This window comes from Aptenodytes patagonicus, chromosome 3, assembly GCF_965638725.1.
Source record: "Aptenodytes patagonicus chromosome 3, bAptPat1.pri.cur, whole genome shotgun sequence".
Classification (NCBI taxonomy): Eukaryota; Metazoa; Chordata; class Aves; order Sphenisciformes; family Spheniscidae; genus Aptenodytes; species Aptenodytes patagonicus.
The window spans coordinates 91,441,289-91,465,876 of NC_134951.1; the positions used below are offsets into that span (position 1 = coordinate 91,441,289).

Here is a 24,588-nt window from a genome sequence, read left to right on the forward strand (position 1 = left end):
CACGCGGGGCTCCCAGCAGCGACCAGAGCGCACCACGCAAGGGCGCACGTCCTCCAAGCCTTTCGGGAAGGAGAGTCGCTGTCAAAACAAGAGGCAGAAACGCGGCAACCAAAGGTTTATTGCCAGCTCTGTTACGAGAGGTGTGCGTGATCAGGTCGCCTCTGCTCTTCAGTAGCAGCCTTTCACTAAAGCAAATGTAATGCTTCAGCCATCGACGACTGCGACGGATTCAAAACCCAAGGACTTCTTTGAAGTTGACAGCAGAGGCAATTACAACTGTCATCCCACGCTCGTCATTTACGTCTTTACCCAGAGATTTTTGGGAGACGTTGGCATTACCTTCTCGCTGCATTTTGCAGGCTTCCAGGCTATTTTGTGTGTCGCCACCACTCGCTCCAAGTCCTCGAGTGCTGCAAAGGAAAGGTCACCTCCTGTCATTAACAAATGAGTCTGGCTTTTGGTAGGGTGATTTGGGGTGTGGGGGGGTACATTTGTTATTTCTGGTGTAAGCAACCCAGGTAACAATGATGTACTATGTGAACTTGGTTGTAATGAGCTCCCAAGTGAAAGATTTTTTCCAGCTTAGTAGACTAATTCCCATACTTCTCTCATTCCTCTATCCGGGCGTTTAGCTCAAGAGCTCGGTGGTTACCAGTGAAAGCTGTTTGGTCTGCTCCATTTAAAGTTTGAAACAAATATTGCCTTGAAAAACTGATCAAAACAAAGTGTTTACAATATGTCCATGTGATCAAGAAGATGATCTTTTGATGTTTTTTTTTTTTAATTTGAAGAACCAAGAACTGATTAAATGTCAGAAGTGGAGGTGAGTTTTAGCTAATGTGACTCAAGGCCTTGGAACATACATCCTTCTTACGCTTAAAATGAAAATAGTACACTACGCAAGTATGGCTGTTAAACCCTCAAATGGGGGCGGGGCGGCGGGCTGATGAAGAGAAGAGAAAGTGAAGCCTTGGATGAGACAACGTAAGCAAAACACAGACTTTTATTCATGGCTGCCAAAACCCTGACTGAGACTGTAGGCCCCCACGTTTTCATGTGCGCTCTATTTTTTTCTGCACGGGCTCACAGTTTGCCCGAGAGCCATCCAGCAGTGGGGTTGCCTGTTCCTGCGGGAATAGGTCACAGCATCCCTGTATCTGCTTGTTTTAAAGATTAAGAGCAGTTTGCTCTGAGGAGGGTATTTTAATCCTTCCAGCTTCTGTCACCTGTCATGAGCAAGACTGCGTCACAGCCCTCAACTTTCCTGAACGCACCAGGAGCCCACCGGCAGTACGTAAAATGTACCATGGGAGCAGACGATTACCACTGCGGGGCTCTTTCTCTTCAGACTGGCCACAGCTCCAAAACTACCCAGCCTGTACACTGTGGTGATCTATTTAACAGAACCAAAGATTCCCCCTCTCTGCCTTCATGCTCTGAAGAGAATGAAACATGTGCTTTGCTTATTTTTTAAACTCCTTGTTTATTTTGTCAAATGCTGTGACGGAGAGCAGCAGATGCACTCTCAGCCAGCGTGGCTGCTCTCCCCAAACAACAGATCCTCATCTCGCCTATTGATGGCAAATGGCTTGTGATCAGTTCTGGTGGTCTCGGGGCGCATTTATCTATGAGACGACTTGGCCTTCAAGCCCGCGTATACATGCATGACAGGTTTTCAGAGTTCACCTGCAAGCTTTACAACTCTGGCTGATACTCATGCTTTCCACCATCCAGGACAAGAGTTCTTACCACCTTTACCTTTGCCGGGTGGCCAAACCCAGTGAGAGCTTTCTCCACCACCTCCTCACTGTGACACTTTGCACAGATGCTGCGCAAATGGGATGAGAGATCCATCCAGCCCATTTGCCCGTGGCCGCTGCTTCTGAGCAAATTCGCAGCCAGGGTGCCCACGATTCCTACCAACGGAACATTTAGGATATGTTACTTAAGCGATTCAAGGGAAGCTAACATCCCCTTCCCTGTCAGGAAACATTCAGGCTCTGGATGAGATAGTAGCAACATCACTGAGGATGTAAAGCCAGTAACTGATTTATTATTGGGCAGATACGTTATCACAAATGGCTGTTGCAGGAGTCCTTCACAGAGCAAACATAGAGGAAAAAAAATTTTCAACAGCCTGTTCCTCAAAATAGAGGGGATGATACTCTCTGCAGGCCCCACAAAGAAATCTGGAACTACCAGTGATTATCACATGCTGTGCTTATAATGCATTCATCCAACAGTTAAAGCTCTTGAGGGTCACGCTGAGGCAGCATTGGGAGGCTGTGACAGAACTTGTTTGACTCGGTTTCTTAGCTCTGATAGTATCGAAGTGCCATGTTCTTCAGTAACTCAGGCTACTCAGACTCCCAGATGGATAAAAAGAGCTCAGCCCTTTCTTCCTAAGCCTCACAAAGTCCCCTTGAACCACTGCTGCAGAGGGCTTCTTAGCCCCGCTAATGAGCACGATGATCCTCCCCATCCCAAAAGCCAGTCACCATTCACCATTTCTACTCACCATTTTCTATATCTCCATTCATCCTTCTATTGGAGATGCCATACCTTGGTTTGTACACCTCGATCATCCACATGTGCGCTCGCGAGATCATCTGACACGCATCTTGAGAACATCTAAAAGTGGGTCGCAGAGTGACCACCTACCACACGGCCAGCAAGCTGCTCCCTCAGAATAACGTTCGGTTCAAGCAGAGTGAAGGATGACCCCGTGTGCACACACGTACGTGAACACACGCATGCAGCCACACTCCTCGCACTTCAGGAATGCTCTGAGAACCGCAAGGCTGTGCGATGCCACAAACCACAGCCCTGTGTTAAATTGCATACTCCTGGTATGGCGGCAAACCTGACAAAATTCAGAGTTCAGTTACTGATACATCAGCAACACCGTCCATCTGCTGGTGACCTCCAGTGGGATCCACACTAATTGGAACGCTTCAGGTTCAGCCACTGTTCAAGGAGGAACCATGCACTCCCTCCCTTCCCCCACCAGCCTTCCGGTTGCTTTCAGCAGTGTAATTTTCACTGGTTTGTTCTGGAACTAGAGAAGGATACCTATACTTGGTACTTGCTGGATAATACACCTTTCAAGGCAGAAAGTATCTATAAAAGCAAGCTCATTCCTGAAAACTTCTCTCCTCTTCGTTTTCTACGCTAGGATCTGCTGAAATAAACCGTTGGAGTCTCTCGTTTCCCTTCCGTGGGTGTTTCCTTAAAGGAAAAAAAATAAAAAAGGACTGGCCAGCTGCCAAGTCATGGAGGCACATAAATATCCTGGGGCTGTGCCAACGCGGTTGCCAAAGCAGTAGCAGCAGCCCCTTCCCGAGAATGTCCGGCAGCAGCTGGGGAGACACTTGTTTTTTTGGAAGCATCTCCTGGCCTCCACCTTCTTCGCCGCTGCTGAGCAGACCGTGGAGTTTCCTCAACGCTAGGCAGAGCTTGGCTCAGCGCACTGCCCTGTGGACCGGCGCGCTGGATCACAGCGATTCCTTCCACCTCCTCCTTTCTTGTGGAGCAAGCAGCTCCTACCGCAGCCACGTATGGGAGCCAGCCAGTCGGCTCGAGCGCCGGCAGCCGACGTGGCGCTCAGTGGCCCCTGCTCCACGCAGGAGATACTTCCCTTCTCTTTGTAAAAAGGGGCAGGCAAGTTCATACAAAAGCTATGACTGAAGGAATGTCTTAGGTCTGGAAACCGAATGCGCTTTGTGACATTTACGTGTTGCATTCTCTGATATGTAAGTACTGAAATAGTTCTTACTGTGCTATCACAGATGCTTTCTCCGAGGTCTCTCAGAGCAAACAGAGGGAATACACAAGACATTTAACTTGCACAAGTAATTTATGTCTAATATTTCTTTTTGAGATGCTTGGCTTACTATTTAACAATTTAATAAACAGTATTTTTTTTAAATTATTATTATTATTATTATTACAGGGCAGCTGCTTGCATAATAGAGTGTACACTAGAGGCTGGGAAGCAGCTATCTGAATAGCCGTCCTGCTGAAAAGGATAGGACTTACAGTGGATGCCAAGTTGAACGTGGGCCAAGAGAGTGTTCTCATTGCAAATAAGGCGAACCACAGTCTGGGCTCCATCAGGAAGTGTGTGGCCAACAAATCGAGGGACGCACTTTTCCCTTGATACGTGACACTGCTCAGGCAGTGCGTCCAATATTGCTGTCCAGCTTTGGGCCTCTCGGTCAACAAGGATGTCGAAAAACCGCAGAGGCTCCAGTGAAGGGCTCCCAAGGTGTTCAGGGAGCTCAAGCGCATGTCCTCTGGAAAAACAGTGGAAGGAGTTGGACTTAGTCTGAGGAGGAACAGGCTGTGGGTGACCTAATAAACGCCTAATATTATCTGCAGGGCAGTTACAAAGATGGAGCCAAATGCCTCTTGATAGTTGCAGATGATGTGGCAGGGGCAATGGCCACAAACTCGAGTTTGGGAGCTTCTGACCAGGCAGCAGGACAAACTGTTTTACTATGAGGGCAGTGCAGCACTGGAATAGGTTGCCCAGAGAGGTTGTGTAATTTCCACCCTTGCAGGTTTTTGAGCTTCAGCTAGACAAGCCCCGGCTGACCTGAGTGCTGGTGCCAGTCCTGCTGCAAGCGGGAGGCTGGACTGCATCTCCAGAGGGCCTTGTGAAAACATTTCTGCGATTCTGCGACATACTGAGAGATGGAGAATCTGCAAAACCTGTGGCAGAAAAAGCCCAGTGTGGTGCAGAGGACCACCCACACAGTAGCGTCCCATTTTGCTTTCAGGAATTCATTCCCTCCGATGCAGTGCTCCCAGGCTGGGCTGGAGGCCCCACAGCACCCCAGGTGCTCTGACAGCAGCAGGGAGCACAAAGCAGAGAAGACAAAGTGTGCATAACGCAGAGCTGCCAGGCTTTGGGCTGCTCGCAACCTGCATGTGATGCTGCATGTGGACCCGCCTCTGCTAGCTCAACTATTTCCGAATCTTGTTTCTCAGCATGATGCGAGCAAACCCCAAGTGAAATTTCTTTCAGAAAAAAATATTACACTAAATCCCTCCAACGAGGCTTACTCATTTCCTCTTCCCCATCTCTTAATCTCCCTCATTATAAAAGACAAAAGTCCTTTTATAATGCAAGGGCTAATCTTATCTACTTGCTCAACAGCCCCACAAAGCTGAAAGTTCAGCAGAGCCCCAACGTAGCTCTAGCTCTGTGTCTGAATAGGTTACATGGAGACTAAAGAAGAGAATCGAGCCTTTCGTGTGTCTCTCACCTTGTAAACAATCAATCACTGGTATTTTAAGCATGCATTTACGTCCAGGGAGATCTTCAGCACTATTCTGGGCCTTTTTATTTTACAACTCTCTTGGGCATCAGCACCATTTCAGAACTTGTGGTCCATCAGTGCTCCTCGCCAGCACAGACCTCCCCATGCCTAAGGCAAACCAGTTCTTGTTAGAACCTGGGGGGAAACCTCCAGAGCACAGAGTGGCAGAAGAGTTAACCTAGGCTGATGTGACATAAACGAGGGCCACACTCAGACCAGAAAACACATACCTGCATTTTTATGCCACATTAGTTATCAGAGGTGTCCTAGTAAGCAGCCGTCTGATCCTACCTAAGGGAGAAGTAACACTGAGAAAAACGAGGGCCCTCTCAATCCTTGTGCGCTAACCAGGCAGCAGATCCCTGAATCACTATTTAGTGTAAATTGCATCTGCCCTTGACTACCAAGTCATAAAAATTTTTTGAGCATGAAAAAGTTTGAGGGAAAAATTGGCTGAGCTGTCTTACCCGTACTTTCGATTTCAGTAACTTTTAGGACCAAAATTACTCTGCAGATCAGAGATTGTCTACTAAACCAGAAAAGAGAAGAAAAAAACTTGCCATAAAATAACACTTGCATATCGTCACCCACATGAGTAATTATATTACAAGGTTTTTTACATTTGCCTTTGTTTTTTCTCTTCTGACGTTGACAATGTGTTAAGCATTTAGCATCTCTTTTAAGCTACAGCTGAGTGTACGAAGCAACTGATCCATTGCCGAATCTTCCTGCCGCTCCCAGTACTGGCAGAAAGACAAAACTTCAGGCAATAGCCACATCCAGACCAATTACTGGCCAAGTCCCGACTTCAGCCGATTCCCTGCAACAGCTAGCTCTAGAGAGGCCCGCTGCACTGGAGGAGACAGCTCGTGCCTCAGTCACCGAGCGAAGGAGAAAAGCTGCACGAAACAAATCGCTAATCTGCTATTAAAATAAAGAGAGGCCTCCTTGCCCCCTCCACCTACATGGGGTGGCTTTGTCTAGGATGAGGTGAACTGTGCATGACAGAGAGAGGCGCTGCTCGACCTCCACCACAGCCGGCTTGTTAACACCGGAGTTACAGAGCTGCTCTTCTGAATTTCCGCTTTCCTCTCAGCGGCTTTTTCTGACATCCTGGAGCTCTCCCCATCCTCCACAGCGCTTCAGGCTGAGACGGCTCCAGCCATACTTACTCCTGCCTTACTAGTTCACAACTACAGCACATGCACACTTCTTTGCTTGGGAGAGTCCAACCTCTGGCAGTTAAAACATCTGCAGAAGCAGTGAAGTACCTCACGTCTCTCTGTAACTCAGTTTGATTTCTTGTGGCTTAGTCTGAGGTTGCACTTTTAGAAAGCACTGGCCTAGTTTTCCAAAAGGTCATGAACAAGGAAACCTCTGAATCTTAAAAGATGACTTCATCACCTATTTTTATTAAAAACATTGGTCAAGAGCGTTGCAAGAGATTTAAAAAAAAAACCTAGTGGCTTACACCATGAAGAAGAAATTTTTTTTATGCAAGTGGCATGGACTGCACATGGCATTGCTGGAACACGGGTTTAATTTATTCCGCTATCAGAAAAATTGGGCAGAATTTCTAAAAATGTCTTTACCGATCAAGAATTATTCTGCAGTAGGCACTGAAAGGAACTTGTGTACAGGTGCCACTTACACCGAGCTCCTACACACGCACGACAGCACCGCTGAGTACTCCCCATGCAGCACAGGAGCAGTGCAGTGCGCTAGAAGGGCCAGCTCGTGACAGCAGAGCCGGGGTTTGGGGACAGGGATCCCGTAAGGCACCCCAGAACAAAAGCCAGGCCCTGATGTCCCAGAGGTAAGAGTCTATTCACAAAGTCCATTTACTCCCAGAGCGCCCAGGACACAGCCCCTTGCCGATACCACAGTGCGTCAGGGAAGCACCTCCATTTACGCTGTGTGTATCCTAGCGACTGTTACCAGCAAAGGCAGAAATACAACTGGAGCATTTTTTTGTTTTGTTTGTAAGTGGGAACTTCCTCCCGAGACATCCAGCACAGACCTGCCTTCAGTCTGCAGCTAGGCACACATGGCACCATCATGCAATGCAGGGAGGCTGCAACCTGTTGCAAGACGAGCTGCAAGCAGCTTCAGACAACAGGGCTGCAAGGAGTACCACCAGCAGCAACGTTACTGCTACTGCTGCCAATAGCTGCCCAGGCATCACATGCCACGTTTCTGCTGCTACCGAACCAGCTCCAAGGCTGTCCAGCTTTGCACTCCCATTAGAAAAAAAAAACCAAACACAAAACGCACCTCAGTTGGAAGAAAACAAACCCAGTTCGTACTGCCTTAGGAAAAAAACCCAAACACGAACCCAAAACCCATGTTGTCACTAGCATCTGCACCACCACCGCCAGCAGCGCAGCTGCTGTAGTACAGGCGTTTCTCCTCATGTAAACAAGTCTGCGAGAAGTTACTCAACATGACAGATGGCTCAGCCCTCCCATTTTGGTAACATAGAGCTCTGCTTTCCTCACCTTTCTGTAGCCATCAGCTAAGTTTCCTCCTGCCTTTCTTAAACACAAACTGCAAATTTAAGTGTTTTAGTGATTTTCTAGGTCACAACTTTTCTATACAAGCCGTTTTCACATGGGGAAAATAAATCCCTTTTCCACAAATTATCAGAGCCAAGATAAATCGAGGGATTGTCTCTCCTTTGCGGGTAGACCCAGGCTGAATGAACATACAGCCTCATGCAAGCGGTGGTCTCTGGAGGGGGGCAGTATTTAGACTTCCGTATCACCTTTCTGAACTACACATGCCTGAGGGGCACTTGTGCTGCAGCGTTTTTGAATTCCGTACCTCAGAACACAGACAGCAGGTAGTGCTGAACTTATCAAACCAGCTTTTTTCATATAGGAGTATTTTTAGTAGAAACAGATACTCCTCTTTCAAGTGTAAGACAATTGAGGCACTTCCTCTCGTGTGGCTTTTTTTTTTTTTAAACACCATACATTGAAGAATTTAAAACAAAACACCCCAGACTTTTGAATTAAAATACAAGCTTTACAACCATGTAGTAAGTGTAGGCTCTTATATTTCGGTTTAAGACTATATAATTTTATAGAGTACCAAAATAAGCAAAGGATCAGCACTCCATACAAAGTGTTAGTTCTTGTGAGGAGGGTAGAAGGGAGATGGACTTTAATTACACTAAACTTTCTTTGCAAGTCTAAAGAAAATTCCATTTCAGCAAAACAGGTTTGGGTGTAGGTTCCCCACATTTCTAGTTCATTAAATAGTGTTTCTTTAAAGACGATTTACATTTTTCTCATTCAAAGTAAAGGGATGACTTAAAGCAATATTAACAAGGAGGTGGTGCTGTTAATGTTTAATGTCAATATGCAATGTCATCTGCTATAAAGGCTAGAAGAGCAACACAACTTCATCGTTACTTCTGAAGACTATTAGAAATCGACTAACATTTGAGAAAAGTTTCAAGCACGCTACACCAGCTCCAGGTCTGTGCTGCTGGCAAGAAGCCTCTGCTAGTCTGTACACTGCCACGAGGAGCTCGGCAGGCGAATCCCAACGCCCAGGTGCCGGCAGTGGCATGTGTTTTCACACGCATATCACGAGTCCGACTTACGACGGTTACGTCTCTCCCCTGTCTTACGGCATTAAAATGCAAGGAAATTATTAGCTAACATCGCCACTACAATTTTACAGAAGCGTAAATCTGAACAAAATAGCGGTTAAAACAAAGTGAAGCGCTCTGTTTAACTCCAGGATGCATTCTCTACGACAACCCTCCTTCTGTCCTATTCCCTCCTGTCCAGTTTCTTCCCCCGCTCCTTCCCTAACGACTATTTTACAATAAATAGGTTAAGTGGATTTACATGATGCAAGCGCAACTCAAAAGGCTTTTGCCCTATACATATAACCATGTTAAATTGTGAGATTATACACGTGAGAGATCTCTAACAGAGCAACCACCAGTTCAGATTTTTAAAGAAACACAAGTATTTCAGCATGTACACAGTAATGAGTTTAAAACTGTCCATCATCATCGCTTTCGTACATTCTCTTCCTCTTCATAGCCTTAAAGGGATTTTAGACCTTGATGGCGACAATCCCAAAACAAGAGTAAAATGAATTTATTTTATTGCAAACAAACGTCTAGAGTTAAATTTCTCCACCCACTTTCTTTAAGAGAAAAGGAATCAGCAGGCTAAGGAGATACACCCATTTGAGAATTGACATGATTAAAAATTAGATATAAAATGGGTGACTCACAGTTTCATTAGCTTACAAAACGGTGGAGTAACTACTACAAGCACACTAGGTATACAGTATTTTGTGGGGAAAGAGTTATACAGACACACAGCTAACTTCATATAGATCCCATTAGACAACTGGATTTACAACAAGTTTTGTTTAATAAGAAATGGGCAAAGCCAGCTTCTTTTCAGAATCAAAATGCAGAACAGATGGAAAAGAAATTATGGTGTTGTACCTTCACAAGTTTGAGCCTCCACAAATAATGCAACCAAGTTTTACAACTTTAAGAGCTTCTACATACACTCCACCTTCACTATTTAGCCCCAGGTTTCCTCTTTGCCCCCAACATCTTATTGAGTTCCAAATGTTACAAAAAAGTCCTAGTTATTGCCAGAAACTTTTACCTCCCCCTCCTCCCCTCCCCACCCAGAAGCTTTGTAGAGAGGATGGAGTGTAATATGGAGCTTTACATGATCTCATGATATTCACGAGGGCTGCTAAGGAGCCCCCGTACGAATCTGGTTGCTAACATTTCTATCGTATTGTGACATGACTCACGACTGTTTCTTAGAAATTGGGGGATGGGGAAAAAGGAGAAAATTCTTTAATAAAAAGACACCAGGTACAAAGCAACGTTTTACTTTTGTTGTGGTAAAAAAAAAGTCACATTTTACAGATAAAATGTAGAACCCTGAAATACTGACACATTCTCTTATCGTGCACAATGCTGAGGTTCTCTTACGAATCACTTTAAAACTGCAATTAAAAATGTACAAAAAAAAGAAAAGAAAAAATCAACCCACAAAGCTTCTAAAAAAGGAACCCGCAGGCACTTCCTCTTGTGGAATGTTTAAAAAGTTAGCCTACTAAAGAAAACAGTCGACTTCTTGTGAAGGTTTTGGAGAAATATGTATCAGTTCATTTATTTGGGTATTCAATAATATCCTTGGTGATAATGCTGACTCCATGGCTTCTGACCCCAGAATTGCTGCAATAAATGGATAAACAGTTAATTTTAACCTGTAATCATGTAATGGTTACATTTCTTACAGGAAAAAAAAAAAAGGTGTTTAACAAACATCTAGTTCTCCTGGAACTTGAGAAGATTAAAGTCCTCTCAAATAGCAGCAAGTTCACTTCACAGTAGTAACGTGAAGCCAAATACTACATACCATTAAGACCGGTAAGCCATAGCTGATACTTGATATATCAAGACCATCAAGCCAGATTAAGTTTTGCACAGAAAACTATTTATAGTAGCATTACCTGGCATTAAAAGATTTTGCTATCCAGTTTTGATTACACATCTAATTATTTCAGACAGCATTTTGAAACATTTGAGTTAACAATCAAAGGTAAAAGTTATGACTACTTACACCCTGCTGCCACTGGTTGTAGCCCTGAGATTGGTTTTTGTAGCCACGATTATTTCCCCTTCCTCTGAAGTTCTGCAAGAGGACAACAGTTTTTAACTACTTCATCTATATGGATTTTTCAGAAGTGTACTAATACCAATCTTTCTATTGCCACCAAAACATCACATGCCATATAGAATCTTTCAAATACAAGGTATCAAGCCTAGGTTAAAAACCAACCAACCAAAAAGCCTCCCTGAAAAACACTAGAATACCAAAAGCCTCCCCCCCTCCGAGCAACTGCTTCTTAAAAATGGGGCAAGAACCTCAGAATCAATAAGCCAGTTCAAACTGTTGTTGCCAGTGGTCTGGAAAGCTGGATAATCCAGTTTTGACTCACCCTATTTCCAGGTGCTAAACTGCACCAGGACAACTAAAAATACAAGAGCTTGCCTATTTTTAGTTAGGAAAGGCTGTAGTTGCGACAAGGATGTGTTATCTGATCAGACAAAAGGATATGGGTCATACAACTGAAAATAGAAGAGCTAGTCCACAAAACTTCAAATAAAAGTTATGGTAGAAAGAAAAGGGACATGGATACTAGTAGATAAAATATTGCATTTCCCCTGTTTGTCAGTATGAGACAAACCTGAGCCATGTTTACTAGCTTGGGCTCCATCTGCTGGCTCTTCAGTAATCCAAATTATGTTTTCAAATACTTCCACTGATAGTCCACCAGGTAAGACCTAGGCTAGTATGCCTTTATGTGTTGTGTTTGATACCAGACACCAAAACAAAGACTCTCTCCAGAGCTATTTGCCGAAAGTTCCCTAAACACTTGATAAAGATACACCTTGACCCTAAGCCCAAACAACAGTTACTACTATTTGGAGGGGGAAAAAAAAAAAAAACAAACCCTAAAAAAGAAAAATCAAACACAGGCCTTCACACACGTCCTAAAAATCTTCATCTTTAACAGGACAGAGGTACAGTCTTCACATGGAACCCCCATGTCAGCATCAGAACTTGCGCAACGTTCAGAGCTCTGGGCACATACACCAAACTAGAAAGCTAGGCCTTTTAGTGTGGAATTAGGCGCGGTAGCACAACCAAGTTTGTGGGTATTTGTGGCCACCAAACCTTTCAAACGACATCATCCAAAGTACTGTAGTTTAACTAATAAATCCCCCCAAAGCATCACCTGGTTGTAGTTTCCCCTGTTGGGCATTCCACCTCTGTTATAGTTTCCTCTGTTTGAGTAGCCACCTCTGCTTGGAAAGACAGGGCCACGAGGATATGGGTAGCCAATTGCACCGCTGCTGCCACCGCCACCACCGCCACCTCCACCACCTCGCTGAGGCATGTTGCCTCCCCTCCTGTTGTATCCACCTCGATTGCCAGGGACTGCAGGAAGAGAGTTACTTCAATCAAGTAATTGTTAGGTCTTAAGTAATTCTTACGTGAAGATTATTGTTCAAAATGATGATGGTATAGAAGTAAGATGTCCAAATTCAGTGCAAAAATTTCAATGCAAAGATTAAGTCATCTAGTCATAGTGAAAAACGGCAATTTAACTGCACACTACCCCCTCAATGCAGCCTGGTACACAAGCGAACACCAAACCCAACATAAAAACTCAAAGCTGTGCCTCAAACCGCATGAACAGTGTAATCCAGGATCTTGGCAAGCCTCACTTTTAAAGTCAATTAACTTTGCACTAATACATCAAACTTACTAAGTTGAAATCAAGGTTCCCCACTACATAATAATTGCGATGCAAGTACTACAAACTTTTTTCTTCTTCCCCTGCAGCAGCAACCTCCACAATCTCCAGGCTCATTTCTAGGCTCACCTCCTCCTCTGAAGTTGCCCCGCATGTTGAATCCTCCACGACCTCTCTGACCCCTATTAAATTGATTTTTATTGCTCTTCTTGTTCTTCTTTGAGCCAGTGTTCTGTTTCTTTTCCGGCGGAAGAGATTTCTTACTTTCTTCTTTGTATTGTTCCAAAAGCTTCTGAGCTTCTTCTTTTTGCAACTCTACATAGATTATTTCATCAAAACATTCTGCTACCTCTGGCAGTGTGAAGTTCCCTATAATTGCAAAAACACTGAGTATTCAGCATCTACATTCAGCTGCAATCAAAGCCGTAATTTAACCACCTTTCTCCCATTCTTCCTCCCACCCCCTGCATTCCCTCAGCATAGGGACAAAATTACGTAATTTGAGCATTTAAGAAATGTAACAGTGACAAAAGAAATGAACAGGTCTTCATGGAGTTGCCAGTACTGTTCCAAACCTTGAAAACATTCTGCCTATATCTTTTTTTTCTTTTATAAGCCTCCACTCAGAATACCAGTTTCTGCCAAATACGTCACTTATATAGGGCACTTTATGCCAAGACAGCTTTGTGCATCTGCATGAAGCATATCAGCATAACTGAGTAGTGTTAAGGACTGCAGCAGAGGGAACACAATATAGTGTTGTCCTACAAGTTACAATAGTCTTCCAGTTTTGTTTAAGTACAACTGTTTAAGATAAAGTGATTTTTTTAGACTTTACGTTTACTTAATCCTTTAAACAGATACTCAGCATCCTAAAACACAGTATAGGATTATGTTCCATGCCTTTCATTTTGAGAACTGCATGCTCTGGAAGATCTTTTCCCTCCACCTCTGCCTTCTTTTGTGTTCTTTGCTTGTAGTCTTCATCTTTTGGGCAAACAACAACTGCTTTGCGCTGGAAGCCTGCAAACAGGCACATTTTTCTCCTCTGCGCAGCTGCAGACACATTTGTCTGAAAAAAATGCAGTAACTTACTACACGTAGCTGTCATTGTAAGAGTTAAGGAAGTCAACTTATGGTGTATAGACTTCACCTCTACAAGAGCTTGCAATGAAGTTTACAAATAACTGGACATAAAGATGCTGCATAATGCAAAGTTACGAGCTCATATCCATGTGTTAAAACACTATTCCTCCCACATCCCATAAATCCAGAGAAGTTCAGACAAGCATTTGTAGTAATATCTCAACTTTGCGTCCCCTGAATGAGTAGTAAGTCAGTAAGTGAAACAACTGCTATTACAATGTAACTTTAATCCCATTTAATTACTGCACTACAGCCTATAAACACATTTCTTTAACCATTTTTCACTGAAGCTTCTACCTGATCCAAAATGAAATTCCGCTTCTTACGAGCTGCAATCTCAATGAACTTTCCAAGACACTGTGGAGCTCTCTGCAACAGTGTGTTAAGTTTTCCAGTGTCCGCCATCTGCCGCTTAAAACCTGCAACCTGCAGAGACACTTCCCAGAGTTAAAGCAGCCCTGATAACACATGGCTGACATTTTTCTTTGCTAAATGCTCTTCACCTCACTTCAAGGATTGTTCAAGTTAAGGCCACGGCTACAAACTCAGAACTGAAATTCCCGAAGCCTCCATAAAACATAGGGCTTTATAAACAAAGAATCTAGGTGAATCAATACAGCTGAATCTAAGGTATACTCATCACATTACTAATCCAAAGCTAAATGTTCTATTCTGAGGACAGTGATATAAAAAGAAATAGAAATACTTAAATAGTCAACAACAGTCAACTATTTCTTATATAGTACCACAAACATCTTCAGAATCCTGCTGTGCCATGTATGAGTAGCAGCTCAGCAAGATAAAAATCTTTAATGGTCACTAGTTAACCGGTAGCCAGTTTCTTAGATTTCTTTGATACAAAAGAACCCCATGGCAGCCAAAGACCTGGATTCACAGAAAGTCTTTAACATATCAACAAATAAAATGTCATATTATCACTTACCATCATTTTGTCCATAATAGTATTTGTCCCAAGAATGTTGTATTTCCCAGGATTTGCTGCTGCATGTTTGGTAACCCATGTAGTCTTGCCAGCTCCAGGCAAGCCAATCATCATCACCACCTAAGACAACAGGTTCTATACTTGAGATACTAGTTCAACGATTTTCTTCAACATGCAACTTAGACCAGCAAGTCTAATGGAAACTGAGTGGGGGGCGTGGGGGTGTCAGGGGGGTGGGTGAAGAATCATGGGATACCAAGTATTAAAGCCCCCAGACAAAAAGGTCAGAGTGTTGTATAACACTCTGCTTAAACTCCACCACTTCTGTTCATCTATTCTCAACAACTTTGAGATTATCAACAAGAAACCTACCTCACAATCTTTCTTTTGCTCAGGTCCCTTTGGTCCTCGGACCCTATCCTCCAGGGGGACCTTCTGGATGAAGGTATACTCTTCAGGTACAGGAAAGTAAGGTTCCTCCTTCTGACCAAAGTTGAACTCAACTGCACAGTTATGGCAGAGAACATGTGGGAAGAGTGGCCGCCCATCAAGAACTTCCTTACTTATTTTGAATGCAACACCAAGCTCTTGTCCATTCTTGGAATATGAGAGTTCCACTTCATCACCATCAAAATTCTGGTTTTCAAACAAAGCATTAGTTTGGATAAAATTACTCACCTCGCTCTATAAAGTTATATTAGTAATTTCACTATATTGGCTATATTCACTCAACTGCTGTAACACTTTTATCATAAAGACACTACTTAAAGCTTTCTCTTAAAATGAGTTACTGTCAATGATAATCTCATTTAAGATCTTTTTTTTAAAAGGGTTTAAAGATATTAGTCTGTGAATATGGAATCATAACATGTTCACAGCAGTCACTGTTGATAATACCTGCTATTTCTGCCTCCTCCCTATGTTAAACAACTTGTCTTGCTCCAAGTTTTTTCTGTATTTGGTTTACTGCTTTTCACATCAAAGCAGTCTAACAATTCAAGCATGTTTTTCCTCAGGAGAAAATATAAGTGAAAACTTACAGCAAAACATCCAATCACATCATTTTCATCAAACTTCTCACCAAAGTCTTCAGTCTCACAATTGCATGTCTTTATTCCTTTTAGAGAATACCCATAAGAAAATTCTTCTTCACCTGAAGAAATAATTTAAACTTACTAAAACCAGGCATTTTCACCTAACCCGTTAGAAATACAATCACTTTACTGCTACTTAAGTAAGCTGCTGTTCAGAATGTTTTTAGTAATGCCAAAACAAGCTATGACCCCCAAACAGCTACAGCTCGTTCCTGTATTCAAGAACTCAACACTCGCTTGAGATGGAAGAGCAGTATTTCCCCCATCCCAGTTTTAAGAGCCTTATGCTGCTAGTTCCAGACTCATGTTGACATAAAGCTGAACTGCAGGATAAAGACAAGCCCAAGTATTTTTAAACTCTGAAGACCTGATTATGCACCAGTATACCTATAACGTAGTTAGTCAGAAAGGCTTTCTGAATTTAGTCTCCAGTAGCACTTACCCCTCCCCATTTTAAAGGGAGTGTAGCAGACATTCAGCCTATGCAACAGCTGAGAATGAAGCTGCAAGGAACAAGCTAACAGGAAGCATCAAACACAAGGCCTCAGGTGGAACTTAACTAGAAAGCTGCTGCTGATCTCAAAACATATCAATTCAAATACATTTCCCACAAAGATGTGTCTCAGCAGCAGGTATTAGTTATAAATACCATTATGATTAGTTCCCATGTATCTAATGAAGTTGTACTTCTTTCTTCCTAGCTACTTTCAGAAATGAGGATTCTCCCCCCAAGCCAAAAGAATGATAATGTAGTTATCCAGGAATTTTTCTTCACTGGTTAAATCTTATACCATGCCCCACCCTTTAAAAACAAAACAAAACAACAACCCTCTTCCTATTTATGACACTACATGAAAAGGAGAAATCCTTAATCTTGTCAGGTCTTCACGAATGTTCTCCACAACCCATACTTGACCACTGAAAGAATTAACTCTCAAATCATGTAATCCTTATAGGCATGAATACTTAATTACTTTATTTGGTCCCAGCAATAAACTTTTTTACACCATATCTGGTGAACGGTTCAAGCTAAGACCACTTTTCAGAACACATGGACTACCATCACTAAGCTTCTCCCACCTGCTTAAGAAAAAAGGACTTAAAACTTCAACCACGTACACAAAAGTAATCAAATGTTTAAGTCTTACCAAGCAACATTCCACTTGTGTTCAGTGACCAGCCAACTCGCACTTCATGTATGTCAATGTCTTTTGTATACAGGTGTTTAACAGGAATCTTTTCTGTAACCTATTTTTAAATTATTCATTAAAAGGTATGTAGTATTTATTAGACACTAACAAGATGGAAACACAAAAGTAACATCTGGAATCTTTAAACTTTACAATCCAAATCTTTGCTAAGTCTGAGTAATCACCTTCTGCAAAAATGAAACATGCTTAAGTATGTGAAATCACAAGCCAATCACTAAATAGTTACACCTCCTGACTGAGCAATGAAGATGCAAGATACCCTATACCTTCAAAGCACTTAGTCATAGCAGTCCCTCTCAGTGGCCAAAAGCCTTAATCCTTTTGATACTGTATTAAAGTTACAAACAAGATGTATACGTGTTTTTAAAAAATAATTGCCATAAAGTTGGGATTAACATTAAATTACTTTGCCAATAAAATGTGGTAATGGATAAAAAAATTGCTTTACATAGACTGGGGAAAATATTACACTCATCCCTTTCCACAGTAAGCAGACTTCCTGGGCAAGTTGCCAGCTTCCAAACAACATAACCAGATTCAAAAAAAAACCCAAAACCACCTAAAAGCACTGGAATCTGTAGGCAACCAGCTATTTTGAAACTGCCTTTACAAATTTCACCAAACTAAAGTGAAAAACTGATCAGTATCCTACCAGTTTCCACAGCTATTCGAGTCAGGTGACCAAGGTGAAACTGATTTGAAAGTGAACAGGGCAATAAATACTGACATCAATTTCACTCCATTGGCCTACCAAAGTTATAGGTACCAACAGACACAGAAATCACTCAATGCAAGAGCATGGAGAATGAGATCACTACCCACTCCTCGTGGCAGTGGTTAGATTTGAAAGTACTAGAGGAAAAGAACAGAGTAAGCATTCATATACACAGGCACATCATATGCAAAGAAGGCTTTAACATCACTAAGTTAAAAAAAAAAAAAAAAAATCAAGCTTTGTGCCTCCTGTTATTCTTTCGTCAACAAGTTGGAGAAATCTGTTTATTACAAGGCTGATTGCTCTTTGCCATTCTTACCCTTTAGGAGAACTCTTGCTCTCAAAATTCAAGTACCTACACTAAATACTTACATTCACTGCATACACAAGTCAGAATTACTCAGGTTGAAAGGGACCTCTGGAGGTCATCTAGGCCAAATCCCTGCTTAGACCAGGTCAAACTCAAAGACTAAGCAGGAACAGAAAAAAGGGCTGCTGCAATAATTTATATCCCTTTTTAAAAAAAGCCAAGCTTTCTGTAATCTTCAGAAAGTACAAGCAAACTTCTGACTAGTGAGTATCAAAATTCTTCAAGTGTTCATGCATTAAGTGCCAAATAAAATTCTTGGTTCAAAAATGAGACCAGAAGTTACACGTTCAGGGCAAATGCAAGCTGCTTTTTTTTTGTTAAATGGAAGTTCTTACAAAAGAGGAAGCAGTTTTGCAAATTGAGCCATCTTTTATCAAGAACCATTGCACAGGCTCCTAAGAGAAGGCCTTCTGAAAGTTCTGTTCACCTGAATTAGTTTCAACTAAGCACAAAAACCTGACTAGTATAAACATTATATTTAAGCATGCAAAACAGTCTCCCATAAAACATCAGTTTAACTCACCTTCATCTCAAAGCAGACTTTGCCTTTAGAAACTCCATAGGAGGCTCTCCCTCCAGCCCAAAGGAAAGCAAAGCTTTCCATGGTCAGAGAGGAAGCGCTAAACCGGTCTCTTGAGATTTTAAAATGCAGGTCACAGTTATCTGTTAACATAAAAAAAATCATTCTGTTTACTCTTATTACAAAATAAAGTACAGCTGTCCAATTTTATGCATTCAAGGTCATTTCAGCTTTCAAAGGTGATTTTCAAGACAAACTGCCAGTAAGTGCTCAGCATCTTTCAGGAAAGCAACTGAACACATGCCTAGATAGAGCTGCAGGCTGAAGCTCAGCCAAAAGTCTTACGAAAAGCTAGCTAACAAGAATAATTTTCAAGGTGCCGTCTTCACTTCTGTCACCAAATTGCCTCTGTTTTTTCCATCTGCTTAAAAACCTGAATTTCATCTCATCTATTTGAACCTTTTTGGTTAGTTACCTGAGGTATTTCCCTCAATATAGAACAATCGATGCATATATGCATCGTGCTCTTTGCATTATTGTTAGATACCTTTTTTGAAGTCTTCTTACCCCTCGTGCCCAAACCTAAGGGCAGCTGAGAAGTAAATAGAAACACAAGTATGTTTAAGTACTGAAAGTAGTACCATCTTTGGTTAATATAGTCATTTAGCAAGTCCAATTAGATTAAGCCAATTAAAATAAAGTCAGTTAAGTCAAATGCAGATGGGTTAAGCACGCAGAATGTGGTAAGAGAACTTACTTCACCTAAGTAACACGATCTGCACTATGAATTCACCTATCACTAAGAACTTAAGTGGAACCTTTGTTTTACAGACATCTTCATAGCTGCAGCACCAGGAAGTTTCAAATTAATCTTCTAGTAGGTTTCAAAAAGACAATGCAAAACAGTAACATGAGGTGCACGATATAGCACTTGAATTCCCCAGAGCAAGGAATCCATTGAAGAAACTCCAAACCTATTTGACAGTTACAAGAAAGGAGCAAAATTAGCAAGCAGTGAGTTCTTCTGCCCTGGTATAAAATCTGCACGCTGCCCAAGTACACTAAAATGCAGTCTTCCCTGTATTACTGGTAACTCTCATGCATGAGATCTTGTTCTGTTCACATAAAGCCATCTGCAGTTGCAACTACAATATTTGTGATCCAAGTGTTTTCTCATTAGTACTTCTAACTTTTATTTGCTGCATGAAAACCAGATAAAAATCACACAGAAGAGACCCACCTGTGTAGGTTACTTTTACAACAACAAATGAGAACAGAATCTGAAGTTACAGTTTCCTTGTAAGACACAGGTAATAAAAAGCCCTTAAGAGTGCTAAACCTCTTATATGTCTGGATCATTATGGTCCAGAAAAGACAGCGCCAAGTTGTTACACAATTCAGTCTTAAAGCTATGTTTGATTCTGATCTCCAAGCAGTCTGTCAACACTTTGAACTAAATCACAAAGTTTGTCCAGTAACAAAACTTTCTACTACAAATAACAATAATGGGAAGCAGCTACTACTCAGTTATTGGGCAAATCAGAAGCTCCCACAAAGGTGGCTACTCACCAGGTTAGCAGCTAGAAACTTGAGATTCAGTTACCAAAATGTCAAGGATGGCATATTCAGCAATTTATGTGGCTGTAAACTAATACCTCCTTCCATTTCAAAACATTTCTTGGGGAAAAAAACACCTGGAACTACTAGCAAATATGCCAGATAATGCCAAAATTTAAGCTTTCCTTCCATGGCACTTTAAGAATCCAAGAAATTCAAGCATCACTTATTTAAGTTTTTTAATACTGCACTAAGTCCTTATACTTACCCTCAAGAATACAAATGTCAAATTTGCCCCAGTCATGGTACATCACAATAACAGTAACATTTATAATCTGCCTCAAGAAAACCCCCACTGTTTGTAGGTACTTGTCAATTTCTACGCCCTTCCAACCAAGTCTCTCTGCCATCCCATTTGCACAAATCACCCCCCCAACCTCCCAGGTTGCATGAATGGGTCATTTTTCAGGAGGCCTTACCTGGGTTTTTTTGTTAAACTTATCAGAAAACATGAAAAAAATACTCCACTGGTTGGTACATAAATAGGGCCTCAGCAAGTTATGCAGGAAGCTCACTTCACAAATTGTACTATTGTAACCACCTACACTATTGACTCTCAGAACTTTCTGAAGTGAAAAGCTCGTGTGCTACGTAATTAGTTTCTCAAGCTGTTTCTAGGGTATTCTACACTCACTCTACACTTGGCCAGCTTGGTTTCCATACTAGGTTAGTGTTTTGGTTAAGTGTGCTTCAGAAAACTGTATGATATCAGAGACTTCATGAGAAAACCAAGCTTGTTACTGCCAATATAAAGACCCATATGTCCCTTCTGTGCTTTTGTATACTGAAAACAGGTGGAAACACCGTTTCTGATTTTTTTTTTTAAATATTACTTGGTAATGAAAGTCAATAAAGGTGTTCACCCCACATTTCAGAAAGTGTGGTTTTAAGATTAAAAGCGCAACACCACATCTTTCCAAAGTAAAGGAAAGCACGTTTACTCACAAGTATCAAGACAAACCACTGTGTCGTCAAAATGTTCATCTTCCTCTTCAACAGGTGGTTGAGGGGACTTGGCCCTGCACAAAACAAAAACAAACAAGAGACACTAAAGCTACATGTATTTTCACACTGTTAAAGTAAGCATTTCTGTACCTTACTACTTCCCATTCACAAAATGCTGCCCAGCATCAAGTTTATTTACCTGCTGTACTTATTTTCCTCAATGTATTCAAAATATCCACGGCCATGGTCTTCACGTGGTCTCTTCACTCCCCTCTTTTTCTCACCAGGTTTTTGTTCCGTTTTAGCATCTCCTGTAACAGAGTTGATGATTTAATTACATAAAGTAACTCTTTAACTGGCAATAAAATCCTATACGATGGTTCCAACTTTGGAAACTGCAAGAGCCTACAGCAAGAGAAAAGCAATACTGTGCTAAAGAAGAATTTTGCTTTGTACTAAGATAAAAACCCGTATCTCAAATTTTCTCAGGAGACTCAAAACTTGTCTGCTAAATCATCTCTGATCCGCGACAGAAGCGGCCAGTACACCACGCAGCAGCTGGTACAGCCCTCGATGTTAAGATCCCCACAGAAAAGCCAGACCGCTCGCAAGCGGCGAAGGAGGGAAAAAAAAAACCCACAAAAAACCCCACAATCAAACAAACAACAACAACCAAAAAAAATCCGAACAAAAACCCCCTCCCGCGACGCTAAACCCGCACCCCCCCGCCTGGAAAGCAGGACATTCCCGGCCGCTCGCAAGGACACCGAGCGATTCGCACGACTGCGCCTCCTCTCGGCAGGCCCTGCGCGGCGGCCCGGGCGGGAGCCCCGCGCGGGGCCGCCCGGCTGCCTGCAGGGAAGGGATTCCGCCTCCTCCCGCCTCCATTGTACCAGGCCTTCCCAACGCCATCCCGTGCGGCGCCCCGGCCGGAAGTGACGTCACGCCGCCGAGCGCTCCTCGGCACAATACAGCGCGCCCCAGCGGCCCCTCCGCCGCCACCACCCCTCCCCCCGCGGCCCGGCGCGGCGGCCCCTTCCCCGCGCCTCCCCCCCGCCCCCGGCTCCCCCCCGCGCAACGGCCCCTCCTCCTCCGGCCCCGCGCAATGGCCCCTGGCGGGACCCACCCCCCCCGCCCGCGGCGCGGAGCTCAGCGCGGAGCACGCGGTGCCGCGCGGGGGGCGGTGGAACACCACCCCCCCACCCCTCCCCTCCGCGGGGGAGGCGCCGCCGTCGCGCCCGCTCTCGCGCCGGCCGCGAACGCCCTCCCGCGCGTGCCCCGGAAACCGCCCTCCTGGCCGTTGCCCACCCCCCCCCCCCCCGCGACGGGGGTTCCCGGGGGGGGGGGGGGATTAGCGGCCTCCCCCGCCTTCCCGCCGCGCACACTCACCCCCGGTGGCCTGAGCCCCGGGGCGGCCGCCGCCACCGCCACCTTCCGCTTTCTTCTGCTGCTGTGGCTGCTGCTTGGCGGGGCCCGCCGGGCCGGAGGGGGCCGCCGCCGGGGGCCCCGAGGCGCCGCCAGCGCTTTTGCCGGGGGCTTCCTTGGCGGCGCCGCGCGGCTGGAGGAGCGGCGGGGGCTGCTGCTGCTGGGGCTGGGGCTGTGCCTGCGGCGGCTGCTGCTCCCCGTGCCCGTTGGCGTCCCCGGCCGCGGCCTCCTCCTCGTCGGCGAGCTCGTCCTCCCCCTCTTGGAAACCCTGGTCGTCTCCGTTCTCATCCTCCTCCTCCTCCTCTTCCTCCTCCTCGCCGCCCGCCTCCTCTTCCATGGGGCCGCCCCCGGCCCCCGCCCGCTCGCCGTTCTCCTCGCCCAGCTCCATGGCGTCGCCATCGGCGGCCTCCAGCCCTTCCTCGTCGTCGTCCTCCGCGGTGGAGGCCGCGGCCTGGTCGGGGCCTCCCCCTTGGTGGAGCTGCGAGGCGCCCCCGCCGCTCTCGGCTGCCTCCCCCTCCATGCTGCCGTTGCCAGGCTCAACTGCGCTGCTGGCGGGGCCTCCCCCGCCGGCCTCCTCCTGGTCTAGCGCGGCCTGGAGCCGCTCCATGAGCTCGGCCTTGAGGCCCTTGTCGGAGAGGCGCCGCTTTTTCAGCTCCTCCTTCAGCTCCGACACCTTCAGCTTCTTCACGTTCACGGGCGAGCAGCTCATGGCGGCGGCGGCGGCTCGATCCCTGGGCGGCGCGCGGGCGACTCTGGGCTGGGGCGGACGGCGGCGGCTCTGGGTCGAGGCCCCGGCGGGAGGCGGTGGGTGGGTGGCGCGGCTGGTTCGTGCGGCTGCGGCAGCTGCAGAGCGGACCCGCCTGGCGCCAAATCCTTTCACCGAGCTCGCGAGGGAGACGCGCCTCGCGGGGCCGAGCACGCAGCACTGCCCGCCCCGCCCCCGCGCACGTCGTCCCTCCTCCCCACCCCCGCTACCGTAACGGCCGCCCGCGCGCGCCCGTACCGTAAATACCCGCCCGAGCGCAGCAGCTCCGCGCGGACCCCGCCGCCCTCGCGCGTGGGGTGCCGGGCGCCGCCGGGGCTGCTCCGCTCGGCCTCCCCGCCGGGCCGCAGAGCGGAGCGTGAGGGAAAGAGCCGCTCTCCCTGCCGGAACGCCCCGCTCCGCGCTAACAGCTGTACCTGCGCCATGTTGGGCAGGCAGCGGTAGGAAGTGCAGCTGCACGCGCCGCTGTTGTCCCCTCTTCGATACACCGCTTCGGCAAAATAACCCACTTGGGACTGGAAACCAGTCACCGTGTCACCCGAGCAGGCCTCCGTCCGGCCTTCTGGCGTGGATTAAACCCGAATAAGGTCCCAGCCCAAGTAAACAGCCTCAACACTCCCCCCCCCCCCCCCCCCCCCACGCCCCGGCCCTGTTTTCAGGCCACAGCCTCGCAGGCAGGGCAGCTCCTTCCCTCGCTCCCGGGCACCCACCTCGGGCCTAGTCAGCACAGTTTAGTGCATAAAGGGTTTGAAAACGAACACTGCTACTCAAAATAGTTACCCTGATACAACCTTGTTAACACAGTTACATAAGGACAAAAGTAGAGCTATATACCCTTTTCTTCACTGGCTGCAGCAGTAAGAGGCATGCACAGACCTGATCTTTAACTAGACCAGGCTGGGGCTAACAAAGCCACAGGGCTAACAAAGGTTTTTCAAGTGCATTAAGTCTCCACCAGGCAAGAAGCACTATTCTGGAGCTCAGCACAGAGCCGATCAGCTAACCAAAACTGCTCAGTTTTCCCTCTTTTTCCCTCTGCACAGCATTAATTTGGGGCTATCCTCAGCCACCAAGTTGTACAGTGGTTGAATTTTTCCAATTTGGTCAAAAGTTACTTGAAAACAAACAGCAGAGAGGGTTTCACATAAACAGAAAGGCAGCACTGATCTACAAGTCTGCTTCCTTAGGGAGCCTG

The 24,588-nt window shown here is 45.1% G+C and overlaps 1 protein-coding gene and 1 long non-coding RNA gene across 2 annotated transcripts; both read right to left on the reverse strand.

The window, feature by feature from the left end:
* Positions 1 to 98: 98 nt before the first annotated feature.
* LOC143158368 (uncharacterized) lies at positions 99 to 3,206 on the reverse strand. The gene is made up of 3 exons (XR_012994975.1): positions 2,519 to 3,206; positions 1,759 to 1,916; positions 99 to 410 (listed from the first exon to the last, which is right to left on the reverse strand). It is a non-coding gene; the product is annotated as an uncharacterized LOC143158368 (long non-coding RNA).
* Positions 3,207 to 9,432: 6,226 nt separating this feature from the next.
* Positions 9,433 to 23,540, reverse strand: HNRNPU (heterogeneous nuclear ribonucleoprotein U). The gene is made up of 14 exons (XM_076334226.1): positions 22,595 to 23,540; positions 21,405 to 21,516; positions 21,206 to 21,279; positions 18,647 to 18,786; positions 16,976 to 17,075; positions 15,774 to 15,886; positions 15,106 to 15,369; positions 14,734 to 14,853; positions 14,088 to 14,216; positions 13,548 to 13,716; positions 12,774 to 13,013; positions 12,123 to 12,325; positions 10,943 to 11,014; positions 9,433 to 10,554 (listed from the first exon to the last, which is right to left on the reverse strand). The coding sequence occupies exons 1-14, from the start codon at positions 23,337 to 23,339 to the stop codon at positions 10,501 to 10,503; spliced, it is 2,535 nt and encodes an 844-aa protein (XP_076190341.1). The 5' UTR covers positions 23,340 to 23,540; the 3' UTR covers positions 9,433 to 10,500.
* Positions 23,541 to 24,588: the final 1,048 nt, after the last annotated feature.